At 40.5% G+C, this 16,179-nt stretch overlaps 1 protein-coding gene across 3 annotated transcripts in view; it reads right to left on the bottom strand.

Annotated features, from left to right (window-relative positions):
* Positions 1–1,274: 1,274 nt before the first annotated feature.
* Positions 1,275–16,179, bottom strand: part of chrnb1 (cholinergic receptor, nicotinic, beta 1 (muscle)) — a 29,744-nt gene continuing 14,839 nt past the window's right edge. For all 3 annotated transcript variants that reach the window (XM_028564011.1, XM_028564013.1, XM_028564012.1), the window contains 4 exons: positions 14,104–14,327; positions 11,280–11,455; positions 2,060–2,207; positions 1,275–1,820 (listed from right to left, as the gene is read on the bottom strand). In XM_028564011.1, coding sequence (XP_028419812.1) covers positions 1,674–1,820; positions 2,060–2,207; positions 11,280–11,455; positions 14,104–14,327 — 695 coding nt within the window. In that variant the 3' untranslated portion in view covers positions 1,275–1,673. The remainder of the gene's footprint in view (positions 1,821–2,059; positions 2,208–11,279; positions 11,456–14,103; positions 14,328–16,179) is intronic.

The raw sequence follows: 16,179 nt of genomic DNA, 5'->3' as shown, positions 1-16,179 counted from the left end.
AAATACAAAGGGGATTACTGTGGTTTCAGAAATATCCACAAAGCATGTGCCACACTCCAGCACATTCTGACAGGGAAATGAAAGTCATACAGCGTGCTCATTATAGCATCTGCTTTGTCTTGGTGTTTATGTGTGAACACCCCATATGAATATCCAACTCTGGATCCACACTCAGACCCAGATTCCTCCTGTAGCTAATACACTAAAAAACACATAGCTTAGATTTATGCATTTTCCATGTCAGGTACGCTAACATTGGATTGGTTGGTATATTCCATGCAATGAGTAATGCCCCTGCACACATATACAATCAATAATCCAGTTTTTGGCTAGTTAAATGAATGAACTATGTCAAGAGATATGTGCAAATACTTCTTGGCAGCGAAGCGTGTCTTTGTGAAGAAACCTCAAGATGTTCAATCATTTGGAACCAAACAAAAGGAATTCTTGACAGCATACAATCTGACAAATCTCAGCTGGGCAAACAACATGCCATCCTCTAAGGGTAGTTAGAATAAAGATACAAGCTCTTCTGCTCATGGTTTTTAATTGACCTGATTTGGCATTTTGTCAACTTTGGTCTTGAAGAAGTGCAGCTAGCGGTTTCACAGGACTTTGATTTACAGGGTAAACAGGTAAATTAAGCTTATAACAAGATAATCTTTAGGGATGCACCGATCTGACTTTTTCAGTCCCGATACCGATGCCTGGGCTTTGTGTATCTGTGGATACCAGATACCGATCCGATACTGTTGTTGAATTAATAATACACTGTATACCTTCCACCTTATACCTTCCTTCCACCATGTGGAGGAGACTAAAGGCACCAGACTTTCCTGACTAAGACAAAATAACATGCATGTAATGTATTGAATTCTTATTTATTTGTACACTCAACTCTTCCAGCATGCGACTCATGTGCGACAGAGGAAAAAAAACAACTAACAAAACTGGATCCAGCTATTTTGTCAATATCAGGACTGATATCCGATCTTAATATTGGATCGGTGCACCCCTAATAATCTGTGAAACAGATGGGAAAAACGTTTTGCCAGGTGAGAAAGAAATAGTTGTGCCAGGATAATTTTTCTAATTTGCTTTTTAAGTTTTTATTTCATCTGTGCAATTTATTTTTGGCAGGTGGAAACTAGGAAAATGTATTTTTTCATCTGGCAAAACTTTTTTTTCCCCACCTGTTTCCCAAACTTAGAAAGATTATTATCTTTCCACTTTAGGTCGTAAACAGGAGAAAACCATTTAGATTAGACTTAGGAAATGAATCACCAGAATTCTTTTTATTCCGGGCTTCCGTAAAAATGGCAATGTTGTAATACAAATAATAGTTTATCGTCATGTGGAATATTGTGAAGATTTATTTTAACATTTGATTCTGTCTCCACTAAAGGCAAATTACCATCTTGAAGTCATGTGAAATTAAAGTAAATTGGCAGTGCTTGATGACAGATGAGTGTGGAAAACATGTGAGGTACTGTACGTTGGACAAGTTTCTTGCCTGGAGTACCTGTCAGAGTTTCTAAATGATTGGCTGATGGTGAATCATCACACCCAGAGAATCATTTTGGCAGTTAAGTACAGCAATTTATTTTGTCCCTATTTGTTGTGGTGGTAAATCAGGATGGGTACAGCTCAAGAAGACCAAACGTCCCGCTCCTTCAGGGAGCTTTGAAGGGGTCGGTGGGGGTGTGGTTGAAGCTGGCATCCGCGAAGATGGCCAAGGTGCCCACAGTGGTGAAGACGACGAAAAGCCAGAGGAACATGCGGTCCACCACCATGGCCACATACTGCCAGTCCTCCTTCAGCTGGACCAGGATGGATGAAAGGGAGGATGTGAAAAACAGAATGGAAGGAAGAAAGAAGAAGACAGGAAGTGAATGAGTGGATACAAGGAAGTAGAGTTGGGAGGGCGGGACTAGGACTGGGTATCATTTATATATATATATATATATATAGGAACAAAATGGTCTTTGGAAAAGGAATACATGAGTGAGGAAGAAAAAGACGCAAGAGCATTGCAGCTAACTCGGATAGGCAAACTTACAGCTTCGTAGTCCTTCTCAGCCTGAAGAGCCTCGGCGATATATATGATGGCAACTATGGCCGACTTGAGCTCGTCGGGTAGTGTCAAGTAGCTACTGGGACCGTCGATGAACTTTCTCAGATCTGTACACATGCCCTCGGGATGAAACCTCAACGAAAAGACACAAACATTAAAGATGCAGTAGGTAAGACTTATAAAACTAACTTTCTGTCATATTTGCTGAAACTGATCCTATGTTTCAGTAGAACTACATGAAGCGGGTCATTTAAAAAAAAAAAAGAATCCAGCTCCTCTGGCACCACCTCCAGCCTGTAGTGCGATTTGTAAAAATCCACCGCTCCCTGTTCAGATGCACCAATCAGGGCCCATAACTGCTCATGCACACACATTAATTCTCCCTTGTGGGGGGAGGGGCTTAGGAGACCATTTGGGCTTTAGCAGAAAGGAGGGGGGGGGACTGAGAAGTTGTCGATGTTAAAATTTTTGGGCTAAGTCCTGGATCTTCACAATCCTACCTTTAATGTCACAGAAATAAATATAAGGACTGTCAATCGATTAAAACATTTACTCGTGATTAATGCATACATTCTCGATAAGTAATCAAAAGATATTAATCGCACATTTTTTATCTGTTCTAAGTGTACTTCAAAAGGGACATTTTTCAAGTTTGTATTGCTCTTATAAACATGGGAGCTTTATGCAAATATAAGTAATTAATATAGTATGTATATGTAATTATTGCAACAATAGCAAAAGAATGAAAAACACTTTCTAGAATATATTCTCCAGAATAAAAGACAAAAAAGGCATCTCTGTTGCAAACTACCCAGCATGGCCTGCCTTTGGTGAGGGGGAGGCATACTCCAGTGGTAAGTTACTTCACATTGACAGTACATGCAAATAACTTTAGTCTTATTGAGAGAACCATCTGGAAGGGCTTCGGAACTCAACATGCCATTCAAAAGTCCCTTTTCCTTATCTATTTCTAGGCCTGTAGCAATGTTTTCTTTACAAAATTGACAATCCTTTGTTTAACCGCAATTAATTGCTAAAATTAACTAAGGTCCTAAGGGGTACGACTGTTGATGGTAATTATCAGTTTAATGTTCATTTAAGAAAAAAAATGTGAATGTTGTATGACAATAAAGAGGTGTGGTTTACTTTATAGGCTGTTAACCTGTGTTATTACATTATCTGGGTCATATAACAGTGATATAACCAAAAGATGTATTCTGGGATTCATTCAAAACTTTAGTTTGTTTGCAAAAGTAATGCATGAATAAATTTAAAAAAAACAATTTTGACCAAAAGACAATTATATTGTTAATCGCAATTACTTCTGAGACAATTAATTGCACGGCAAAATTTGGAATAGTAACAGCTCTATCCATTTCTGCTCAATGAGGGTTTTTAATAGACTGGGTAAGCCCAGCCTGATCTGCCGGCGATTTGATTTCGCCCTGCAGCTCAGGGTGCAAACCTGTACATTTTTTCAATCCTGCTTCAGTTACAAATCTGCGGGGACCAATCACAAACTGGCTTAGCCACCTGGCGCGCTATCATCGGGTTTAACACGATGACGACAGAGAAGCGACCGAGCAGCTTCTTGTTTACATTCAACATAGCGGCCACCAAAGCGCAGCGACTTGTTGGTGCCGCTGTCGCTGCAACGTCACCCGGATCGTTGGTCTGATTGGTTGAAGGACTATCCAGTTGCGTACAGAGTCATTTGAACTATGGCCTCTTGTGCAGTAGAAAATACAGAGCAGACTCCCCCGGACTAATGTTCAATCTTAAAAGATTGAGCTTGGTCTGGTGATAGCCAGGCTAGGTTTTTTCTGCAAGCCTCCCACAACGTTACTGCTGCATCGGTTCCTGATTTCCCAAACTACAGAGCGGCCCGAGGCTTAATTGCACGTGAAACAAAATTAGAGGACTTATTATTGTGTTCATTTTGACAGCTCTAGACAAATATCCATAATGCAAAATATTTGATATCATAATCTTATCAAAATACATCCCAGGATTGATCGAGGAGAATTGGAGTGAACAGTACATAAAGTTTCCACATCCAAACTAAACAAACGCCCACAGGCTTGCAGAATGTAGCGACTTGCGAGCCGGCCCAGCAGACTAATTAAACGCTGTAAAATAGTAAAGCATTTGTTTATGAGGCAGGCAGGCAGGCAGGCTGCACGTCTCCTTTGCACTCTTCTGTCATTCAGGGAGAAAAGGTCAGCGGAGCTTCCTGGGTGTGGGAGTCACCGCTCTGCATCTGCTGACTGGGCTGCTCCGTGTGCGAGTGCGTGCTCAGTACTGCATGTGCATGTTTCTGTTTACTTGTTGCCCTTGGTCACAGCTGTGATGGTGTGCCAGCGGTTGCTGCGAGTGTCCTAGTAACTCTCCTCCTAACAGTGGCTCAAACTTTCTTGATTAAAATCATAACAAAGAACATCAGCGATGTAAGGCCGTAGCCGCAAAACCCGTGAGTGTATTCAACTGAGGAAAGGAACATTTGATTGCTTATGAATTCAACTTTTCATTTGTAAGAGGACGGATCTCTATGTAGTCTCGCTTCAATACCCACAGCTATTTGAAGAAACTCAAAGCATAACTCATTCATCTTTTGGGCTCTGATTTTCCCTGCTGAATTTCTACGCATAATTGTACAGAGTGTCATTGAGCAATGACACATGGATTTTTCATTGGCTGCCTCCAGTGGAGCGTCAGACACAGAGATCTACTCCTATACCTTTAAGCAGTGATACAGCACGGCTCTCTCTGCAGGATGTCACAGGTAAAAGGATGAAATGAAATGAAAGGATAATTCTGGCTTATTACGTATATTTGTAGTTTTGGCCATCGTCTTCTAACCTCTCTCTCCCCATGTTTCTTGTCTCTTTCTCTACTGTGAAATCTTATACAAAAATGTTCAATGGGGCATGGCTTCATTTAGAGGTTAAACCATAGACTGTTTAAAAGAAGTGGACGTAGCCTAAGTGCCTAAAACCTGCATTTGTTCTAATGGCCAGCAGGGGGCAACTCCACTGGTTGCAAAAAGAAGTTTGATTGTAAAGAAGTCTATGAGAAATGATCCTACTTCTCACTTGATTTATTACCTCAGTAGACATTTTCATCCTCATCATACGAGATTATGGTATCAATCGCTACTTTCAAGTCTTCTTTAATACAGCATGGTGATCCTTTTGTAAATTAAGGTCCCAGTTAGAGTTAAATATATAATATAGCAGGGGATGCTTTTGGGAGTGGCTACCTTGTGATTGGCTGGTCGCTACCACGGAGACCTGTCAATCACGATACAGGCTTAGCAACCATATCACTGTGTACATTCAAATAGCGGTTTTTGAGTGTTGTCTGTGTTTTTGTATCAGAACTTTGACCCTTTCACAGTGTGTTTTCAGTTCTGGAAAGTGAACTGTAACATTGTTGTTTCCTAAAAAATGTTTTCTTCAGGGTTGGGTTGTATTCAAATAATCTAAGAAGACGGCTGTTAATTATTTCCGTTAAGTACAGTCTGTCTTACGCAAGCCAATTTCCCAATTAATATCACAGTTAACGTGAATCATGGATGCAACTTGCTAACTAAGCTAGTCATTTAATGTAGCTCCACCTCCATCCTCTTGTCCAAATATGGTCACTTAAGGCTTAAAAAAAAAAAATCATGACGGCCAAAATGCCAACCTCGAGGCTTCAAAACGGTAGACCACAAACCAACGGGTGACGTCACGGTGGCTGCGTCGACTTCTTTTATACTGTCTGTTGGTAAAACCTTGTGTGTGTTGAACCGAAATGTCTGTTGTAATACCTCAGTGTACACATAACAACGGCATGTGCAGTAGGTCAAAGTGGGGGGAAGTGAAAGAGCAGAGCTTGTCCTTCCCTCATTACCACCACTGAGGTGCCCTTGAGCAAGGCCCTTAACCCAAAACCGCTCCAGTGGAGCTGCTCAGTGGCCAGCAGATCAGACTGTGGTTGTGCTGGGCAGCTTCCAGGTAGGAATGTGGAACTGTGTGAATGTGACAGGTCCTCGTTGCAAAAGAGAATTTGTTCTCAATCGACTTACCTAGATAAATAAAGGTTAAAAAGAAAAAGTGTGTTGAAAATCAGACCTATTTTCTGAATGTTATTTTTACACATAGGATTGAGGGTAACGAATATAAAATAAATGTAACGAAATTTCTGGGCGTATTAAATTCAAAAGAAGTAGCAAATAAGTTAACGTGCGCACAAAGAACACTCATTCAGCTATGGGGCATTGCTTCCTAAGTGTGTACCTGCGTGTACGGTTTATAAAAGCCGTATATTAAACGTGATATAATGTATTGTTTTTTATTTTTTTATTTTGAGCAGTATTTCCCTTTAACAAAGTCACTTAAACTTTTCACAAACCCATTTACCCTTGGTCCTTGCCACAACCACGTCCAAACTCACAAACACCCTGACAAATTAACATTATTCTCCTTGCAGAACAGCTGCCTTTTTCAAACATCTGTTCTTATGAAACACCTCAAATATTAAACACCTTGCTGTTTTTTTTTTTTTTTTTTAGATCATATAAAAAAAAATTAACAGATTAAATTAGTTTCAGCCAGGCTAGGCAGCTGACCACCAGAGGGCAGTGCGGCACTGTGTCTTTAACTGGCAAACGTTTAAAAAAAAAAAAAAAAAGAGTGTAAAGTGACAGCCGGGGCAGAGTATAGAGCTGCTTGGTATTCAGTGCAGCCGTTTGGGGGGTTTACAATGCAGCACTTGCAGAGTGTGGCAGGTGAAGAGGTTGTGACCTAAGAGAGGTGGAGACTCATCAGATCGAAAGAGGGAGAGAGAGAAAGACTCCTCCACTGTGAAAAATTCTCTTTACTAAGCGATTTACACTTTGGAAAATTATCCCCCCAAAAATAGCAAACTTCCCAATGTAAACACCAGAAAAGAAGCTGGAAGTTCTCCTAGGAGAAGGGTCAGCAGCTCCGCTGGAAGCTAAATATGTATCTGCCTGCCACAGCCTGAGGGACTATAGAATCCCTAAAGGACAGAATGGTTTAGTATTGTACAGTAACGATATGATATTGTACAAAACCGTAACATTCTATCGTGTAATGTAGGGCTGGGCAATATATCAAAAAACAACAATATCGTCATATGAGATTAGATGCTGTCTTAAATTGTGGTTATCGTAATATCATGATATGAATAAGTGTTGTCTTTTCCTGATTTTAAAGGCTGCATTACAGTAAAGTGATGCCATTTTCTGAACTCTCCAGACTGTTCTGGCAGTTCTATTATTTGCCTTTACCCACTTAGTCATTATATGATATTATTTATCACGAATCTCAATGTGTAGATATTTTGTGAAAGCACCCACTGTCAACCAAATACCTGAATATCGATATTGCGACACTATCGATATTGAGGTGTTTGGTCAAAAATATCGTGATATTTGATTCTGATCACCCAGCCCTAGTGCAATGAAATTGTTTTGTAAGGTTGTGTGTACAGCGATCAGTACAGTATAGAATTAATGTGACACCTGCTGTATGTATTTAATATGTGATATGTACTATATATGAATTTTCTGTAAACTGCTTTGGCTACATGTTTTCTTCGTTCTTCGTTCGAAAGACAGATAAGAGAGGGAGGTAGAGAGAGGGGGGGGGGGCACAATTTGGCCTTTCGGCCCCTTCCCCCTCCTGCATGGCTCAGAGCAGCACTTCATCAGCGAGAAGTAAATGACTATTCAGGAGACTAATTCAACTAAAACTGGCTGTGTGGTGCCAAGACATGCACTAAACCCAATTAAGAAGGTCACTGTGAATGTGTGTGTACCATGGGTTCAAGAAAAGATACTGCTGTCTCATCAAATTGCTCTAATAGAGGCCTCCCCCCCCTTCTTTTTCTGTCACCCGTTAGTTCGCCTAGACACGCAACGTCCCGCTCTAATGTGTCGCAGTCGATTTGTGTGGGTCATTATTATTTCAGCGATGATTCTGTGCCGCCTTCAGTCTTTCCCTCGAGACACATTCCATTTCTCACAGGAGAAGGTGAAGGATAGAGAGGGAGCGGCAGCTACAGACTCTGAGGAAGACCTTTTGTTATTAATAGAGCACATAGTAGCTGAGTCGCAGGACCTGCAGTTGTTCGTTTTACCAAATTCACCTGAGCAAGGTCACCCATTACCTGTGGACAAGGTATGGAGACTAGGGTTAGGCTGATAGAAGATAGAAGAGGTTTGTCGCTTATTTATTTTTCTATGGGTTTAACTGGAGGTTAGAGCTATATGCGATATGGAGAAAATCAAATATGCACATATTTTTGACCAAATATATCGATTTCAGTATTTAGGGACAATGCACAGCTCCTTAGCAGTACAAGAGTTAGCTATAAGCTCATTTTCATCTGTAGTCCCTGGGTAGGAAACAGACAATAACATCTCTGTCAGAAGGGAAACCTAACACTGGAGTATGAAAACGCTAACAGCAGCAGCATAGGGCAACAATCCCATTTCACAGTATTATAAATCTCGCCCACTACAACAACAACAAAAACCACAACGTAAAAACACCACTTTGACAACAAAAACCACAACATGAAGAAAACACAACAACATCAATTCAATTTCACAGCATTAACACACTAGAGCAATAGTCCCAACTGTAAAATCACAACATTAAGACACCACTACAGCAGGACTTCACAACATTAAGATTAGCGGTTTGCCTGTGATATTGTAGGGTTGACTATTGCTGCTTTCACAAAACATTCACACAATGAGATTTTTGGTAATTACTCATCAGTAATGTGGATGTCATGACTAAGTGGGTAAAAGCAAATAATAGACAGCTAAAATGACATCACTTTACTGTAATGCAGCCAGTAAAACAAGGAAAAGAAAACACGTGTCATATTAAGATATCAAAAATGTAAGACGATATCTAGCCTCATATATCGATGTCGATATAATATCCATATATTGCCCAGGCCCACTGTAAGTGTTTGGATTCTAACGTCGATATGAATGAACGGGATTGCTCCGGTGCCACCGGAAATTCCGCCTGATGTCACTCTTTACGGCCGGATGTACGTTAACTTCCGCTTTCTTTGCGTTTTCTTGACATTTTAAACTCGGGGCGATTTATGAGGGCTATAGTTACTAACTGATCCTCCAGAAATCCAGACAGTTCTGTTGCACGACTAGAACAACTTTTGAACGTACACGTTCCACCAAAACAAGTTCCTTCCCGAGGCTATTTCGCAGCGGCACCGTTGCTCCGTCTAGCGCTTAGTACCGCCCAAGACGATTGGGATTGGTTTAAAGAAAATGCCTATTAACCAGAGCATGTTTTCCTCCCATCCCGGAATACTGTGTGGACCAGCCAGACCTTCCTCACCAGCGCTGTGGTGGAGGAAGGTCTGGCTACGCGAGACTATATAAAGAGCAACAAAGTCCCCGTAGAGAGGAGGTCGGGGGGGATGGATGGGTCAAACAAAAGCAGGAGTTTCACCCAGGAGACCGCTGGTCGTGTCCTGGTGAAACCAAAAGTCACCAGATGTGAAGTTAACTTGTAAGTTGAGTTACGTACGTACATCACATACTTACACACACACACTGAATCTTGTACAAGCACAGTGACTATAAAGGTATTCATATTCGTATTACGCATGTAACTCAAGTTATGCGACAAAGACTTATTTTAGCCAAAACATGATCTTTACCCAAACCTAATCAAGTATTTGTGTTGCCTAAATCTAACCAAACTGTGACGTTAACCACGTGTTTCAAACTGCGAGAGCTGAGATTACGTTTAGGAACTATTAATCTCCTACCTAATTCATAAAACGCTCCCGTGGGTCTTATCAGAGCGTAGGAACCAACAACCTATGTGGTCGTATGGGTTGGAGGACTTGTTGTCTATATCCCTTTTTAAAGGCTGCTGCTTTTTGTACTTTTCTAGCAAAATACCGCACAATTTGAATCTAAATGCACCACTGTCCTGATGCAAGCACCTCCCACAGTCCACACCAAAGGCCAGAAAGCGATGAGCTAACTTTGACTTCTTAAATAATTTGTTCCCTGATCAGTTCTCCAAAAATGAGAATAACTTTATATGGCAGCCTAAAGCCTAAAGCGCCTCACTGTCATCTCGATTTCTTAATCTAGACAACTGACGCACTGGTAGGAAGAAAAAATGTGTATAACTGTGCATCCTGTCTCTCCATATTTTTAGGTAACTTCTAAGATTGGTGATGTTTATTAATGTAGAATGAGAATTGGATTTGATAGGACAAATGCAAGCTGCTGGAAAACAGGAAAGACAGCTGACTTCAAAGATACCTTCTTACACAGACTTTAACCTGAAACTCCATGAACACTACACACAGGGGAGGAGATATTACTATTGAATTTCATTTCATATTGCAATCCAACCAATTATTAATTACTTTCGAATCACGTCTACTGCACGTTAAAGAGCATCATATGGATTATGTATTACAGGTGGATATGTGTAGTGTTTTGCATTTGCTGAGGTCACAAAGTGAGTCTGAAAGTCCACTTTCACAAAGAGAGAAAGCTTTGTGTAAAGCTTGTGTAAATCTGCCATGTATGCAGACCAAAAGTCATACCCATACATTAGTGATGGTCAAATGAAGCTTTGTGAACCATTGTCTTTATTTTCTGAGCTCACTAGATGGCGCTCTCTGTTCAAAGAGGTTCAAAGGTTAAAGGAATTCAGTGTATTTTCAACCCTTGTTGAAGAGAGAGCCCCATCTAGTGGGCTCAGAAAATAAAGAAAAAATGGTTCACAAAGCTTCATTCGGCCATCACTACCATACATTAGGAATAAAAAAAATCCAGCAAAACAGAGCGAAAGCAGAAAATTGTGTTATGTTTTTCTTTACAAATGAAATAAATGTCAGACTGATTGACTTGTGATGTGCATTCTTTATAGAAAACAAGTTTTAACGAAATGTCTCATGATATATTTTATCTAGAAGTGTATTATTCAACTTTTGTTTTTTTAAAGAAGGAAGAGAAAATCACAAATACTCAATACTTCTAGAATAGCAAGAAATGAAAATGGCAACACAAATCGCATTGGCACCCATTTATCGCAAAAGAATCGAATCGGGACAAAAGCATATCGTCCCAGCCCTACCATACATACACCCATGTGTCCCTGGACCCCAGAGCGGGTGCTGGTCTCACCTGTTGGGCTTGGGGAACAGGATGGAGGAGTCGGGCTTGCGGATGAAGTATTCATCAGCCACCTTGCTGATGGTGACTATCTTTTTTTCTCGGCGGGGAATGGTCTCCAGGGAGAGGGGCGTCTCTACTTTTGGCCGCATCATGCCCAGGTAAGGAGGCAGCATGTGGATGAAGATCTAGGGGGAAAGGAAAGATGAAAAGCACGAGAGTTACCTCAACAACATCCAGTACAATCAATTTCTTCGCGCTTTCACTTCCACTGACGCGATGTGAGTTTAAAACTGGAAATTCCAAATGGAAAAATACTCTTTCATGCATATTTCTTTGATTCAAAACCACAACGGGAACCAGTTATTTAACTGAACTTTCCACTTTCAGTCACTAGCTTGTTGGCTCGCCCAGTCCTCCAAAATCTGCCGTCTTTCCTGGTAATAAAAAAATCCATTTGTTTGGATTCCTGTTCCGTGATTGATGGGACAGCTGAAATGTAATTGCCATGTATTTGCCTATTAAGGCTGAGAAATGAGTCAAAATGTTGAATTTAGCAGTGAGATAACCTTTGAGAACAGTTGAAGCTGAATGATGCGGGTAGGGAAACCAAATGTGTAATGGTTTCCAATTCCTCAATGTCAACCACCAAGGTGTCCTTAAGCAAAGAACATAAACTCTGGATGTTCCAGTGGAGCTCTTAAGTAAAGACCGGTAGTTGTAGTGGGCAGCTCCCAGATGGGTGTAATTAAAATAGAGATACATGTCTGTTAAACTCCTTGACACTCCTTGGCTGTCAGACCTCGAGCTCTCCTTTAAAGTAATAGCAGAGGAATTTGACTTGATATAACAGCAAAACTTGGGCCAAATGTTAGTCCTGATCAATATCATAAGTGCTGTTTGCCTCTGTTAATGGCTCTTTTATTTGCACCTCAAAGTGCTTGGGTATCCTTCTTTTGAAGTAACTCTTGGCTTGCCTTTATTGACAGATGGGTGTCAATACTCGGCCCCTGGCAGGGACCATACTGTACTGTAGCTACAATGGAGAATGTAGAATGAGCCGAAGCAGCTTGACTTATTGAATCGTATGTTATTATAGTTTCAAAGACAAAAGGGTGACTTAGCCTTCATTCATCACATATGTCCATGTTCTTATGTGAGCTTTCTATCCTCCTGTTTCCCAGCATACTGCAACACCTGGTATATTTATATTTGTGTGTGTGTGTATGTTAAACGACGCTAGCATGGCTACACTCTGATACTTATGGCGGTTTTCAGAATGTATGTCACTTAAATTTGACTACTGTTGGTAGTCTGGAATGACAACTGGACATTTCCAGGATAATTGCCTCACATCGGCTGTTCGGTCATGGCAGGCATGTTTTGAAGAAAATTAGGATTGTGCAACAAAGGCAGGCCTGCTTGGTTCTTTCAGGGAATGATAGTTAAAATTTACAAAGAAAATGTTTACGGCATTTCCTCTCTAGCTGGGATGTTTTGGGACAGATTGGTGGGATTTGCTATGGATAAAATCAACACGGCAATACACAATTGTCCAGCTAATTTAAATAGCTGACGTTACTGTATTGTATGAACAGTTAACTTCAGTTAATATCATATGTGGCGTTTTCTTTTATCGGGTGAAAATGTTCCACAAAAACAAGTTCCTTCCCGAGACTATTTTGCAGAGGCACCGTGGCACCAAGACGATTGCAATTGGTTTAAAGAAATGCAAACAACCCAGAGTGTTTTTTTTCCCCATCCCATTAAACACTGTATGTGTGGTGTAGCCAGACCTTACTCCACAGCGCTGTGGAGATAGGTCTGGCAATGCGAGACTTAGTGACTTGAGAAAGAAAATAAGACCGTCATGATGGAGAAGGAAGAAAAAGCAGCAGAGATGACGTCGGTCCAGAGACTGAACACTGGTGTCCACAAAGTGTCCACTTTTCTGTTGCTTTAGACCGATACATTAAAGACACATTGGGATTATTTGGCATACTTACAAAAGTAATTTTCAACGGGGCCTACAACCCCATTACAGGCACCTTTATTGTTCTCAGCTGTTTGCATTTTGCACTGCATTACAAGAAGTTCTGGAGTCAAGAACAGGGTACCTGAACGCCTTTACATTTCGCACTACTGCCGTTCTGTGCATAAATCCTTCACTTCCACATTTCATGACACTGATAGTCAGAAAAAGTAGCAGTGAAAAGAAGCAGAAACCTTTAATGCTCTCTCCTCCCATCAATCCAGTACCAAGCAGTTTAGTTCCATTAAACCATGCAAATCACCGGTGTATAAGCCTTTCTGAGGTGGGTGCTCCCTGAAAGGGTGACAGAACTTGGAGCAAAGTGTAGAGCTGCTGCTGAGGCCTGTAATTGGCTTCACATAATGTACAGTGAGGGCAACAGCCACTGATGGAGGTTAATGGTTTTACATGACGTTCAGGTTGTGGAGAACCAGTGTTGTAATGTACCAGTGTTTCCAACACATAGACTAATTTGTGGCGGTGCGCCACACAATCAACACCGGCCGCCACATACTGCGTTTCGTTATTCATTTTTTTTATTTTAGAGAAAGGGCTGCTTATGCAGGTGCCCACAAGGCAATGAAATGGTTGTAAATCTTTTGGATCTAATTCCACATATTTGTTATAATTAGTTGGAAAAACATTGTCTTATTTCTATTATTGACCAGTTAGTTCTGTTGTTATAATATATAAAGTTAGATGAACAAAGCTCTTACATTTGACATTGTATAGTAGGCATATACTATGGAGACTTTATGGTCTCTTTATGGTAAAGAAGGGGTGTACCCGAATCAGGGAGCTCACCTTACGGACCCACATGGGCATGACGTGGGTGTTGGGTGAGCGGTGGTGCAGGTTCAGGACGACCACACCAAGGATAACCGAAAACGTGACCAGGATCATGGTGAACATGATGTAGTTCACAATGATGGGGACACCGAGTGAAGTCTCTGGGATCTTATCAGCCAGCAGCAGCAAGAACACGGTGAGGGTGAGCAACACGTTGATCGACAGACCCATCTTCTCTCCTGGTATGGGGGAAAAAATGAAAATACAATGAATTAGGGCTGGGACGTTATGCTTTTGTCCCGATTGTCACACTACACGGGTGCTGATGCGATTTGTGTTGTGATTGCTGTGATGGCCACAGCCATGACCACACAGCCATCTTACAAAGTGGTAACCTCTTGCACTTACATTTATTTTCTTAAAGATTGGGTCATATCATTTCCCAGACACATTATACATACATGCTTTTGTTTCATTAAAACATGTATTAATTACAAATAATGTACAGGTTATGGTTTTGTTTCACATACATATAGTACTTTGTTTAGTTTAAAGTACATGGCATCTTTTTGAAGCGCACATGGAGTTACTCTTGAATTGTCTGTTTCTTTCTTATGACCATTATTTCTTTTGAGCTCACCAGTTTGGACGTTCCACACTAAGAGATCTTTCCAGGCAGCCTGCTGGAGCAAGAGCTGTTTTATAGGGGAGCTGGCCTAATTGGACACTACCACCGCTCGCTGTGTCATGGGGGAGCTTCATTTTTTATTTACATTATTTTTTGCTTGAATAACATTATATTAAGTAATTCAGTTTCGGTTCATGTTAAGTAAGGTATATAGTTTTTGGAATAAGTGTTTGTTTTGTTTTGATTGTTATTTTTAGTTTAATTCGTACAGTTTTATTGTTAGTTTCCCCTTTTGTGTCAAAGCTGTTCTAATCAGCCAATATTGTTATTCAGGTATTATGTTTGTCAGGTCCGGTCAGTTGTATGTTAAGTTTGGTCTGTTAAGTAATTTAGTTAAGTTCTGTTTAGTTGACCTCTATTATGGGCCCAGAATCTTTCCTTTTGTGGTTTGATAATTCTTGCTATTTTTGGGTAAATATAACACCCTTTTTTTAAAATGATCTGTGACTCCATGTGCCTTACTGCTTGGTCCCTCACATATGCGATTCACGAAGAATTGCGATTTTTTTTTCCTTCTTTAAGAAAAACAAAAGTTGAACGATACACTTCTAGAGACAATATATCATGAGACATTTCTAAAAGCTAATTGTTTTCTAAGAAGAACGCACATCACATGTCAGTCAGTCAGTCAGTCTGACATTTATTTCATTTGTAAAGTAGTACATAAGATGGACTTTCATTTTCACTTTCGCTCTCTTATGCTGGAAACCGATATATGAGGATGTAGTTGCATCGGCGGTACTGTATGAACAGAAAATATTTAGGTGAATTATTGATAAAAAATTTAAATTATAGAATTGATTAAAAGAATCGATTCTAAAAATCGTCGATTTTAGATTTTTTTCGCCCCCAACCCTACAACATATTTAACAATGTCTCTAACAGCCAACGTCTGTAATTGTTTTCACTCCTTTAGGTCTGTGTTACGGCTCATCTTTTCACCACGACAAGGTTTGTTCCTCCTTCAGCTGATCTGCTATCTTAGCAGCAGCCCGTTTAATTCACCAGTAATGACTCCAATAGAAAATTCATCTCCCATTCTAAGTGAAGCTGATTGACCAATAGAGCAGGGCCTCACAGGAGGATTCAGTGGTCACTTACAAATTGGGTTTACCACAGACTGGATAGAGTTGCTAGGTAATTGGAAATTGATGTGCATTATGGCAGCGCACGCTCCCAACAGAGAGTAACTGTCAAAGCAGAGGCATTTCCCTCACTCACTTCCTCGCATTGCATCAACACAAATGTGCATCATGTCAGAGTTTTTGTGACACAGTGCACAAATAATATTGATTGGCAGCAAACATGTTGTAAAAGAAGAAAAATTGTTCACAGTCCTTGACTTGTCTCCATGTCAGAGGGGAGGATCATACTTTATGTATGCAGAACTTGAGAGGTCCCAC

This window comes from Perca flavescens, chromosome 19 (genome assembly GCF_004354835.1).
Source record: "Perca flavescens isolate YP-PL-M2 chromosome 19, PFLA_1.0, whole genome shotgun sequence".
NCBI lineage: Eukaryota > Metazoa > Chordata > Actinopteri > Perciformes > Percidae > Perca > Perca flavescens.
The sequence above is the reverse complement of the archived record's forward strand: the minus strand, read 5'-3'. Positions and strand labels throughout refer to the sequence as shown.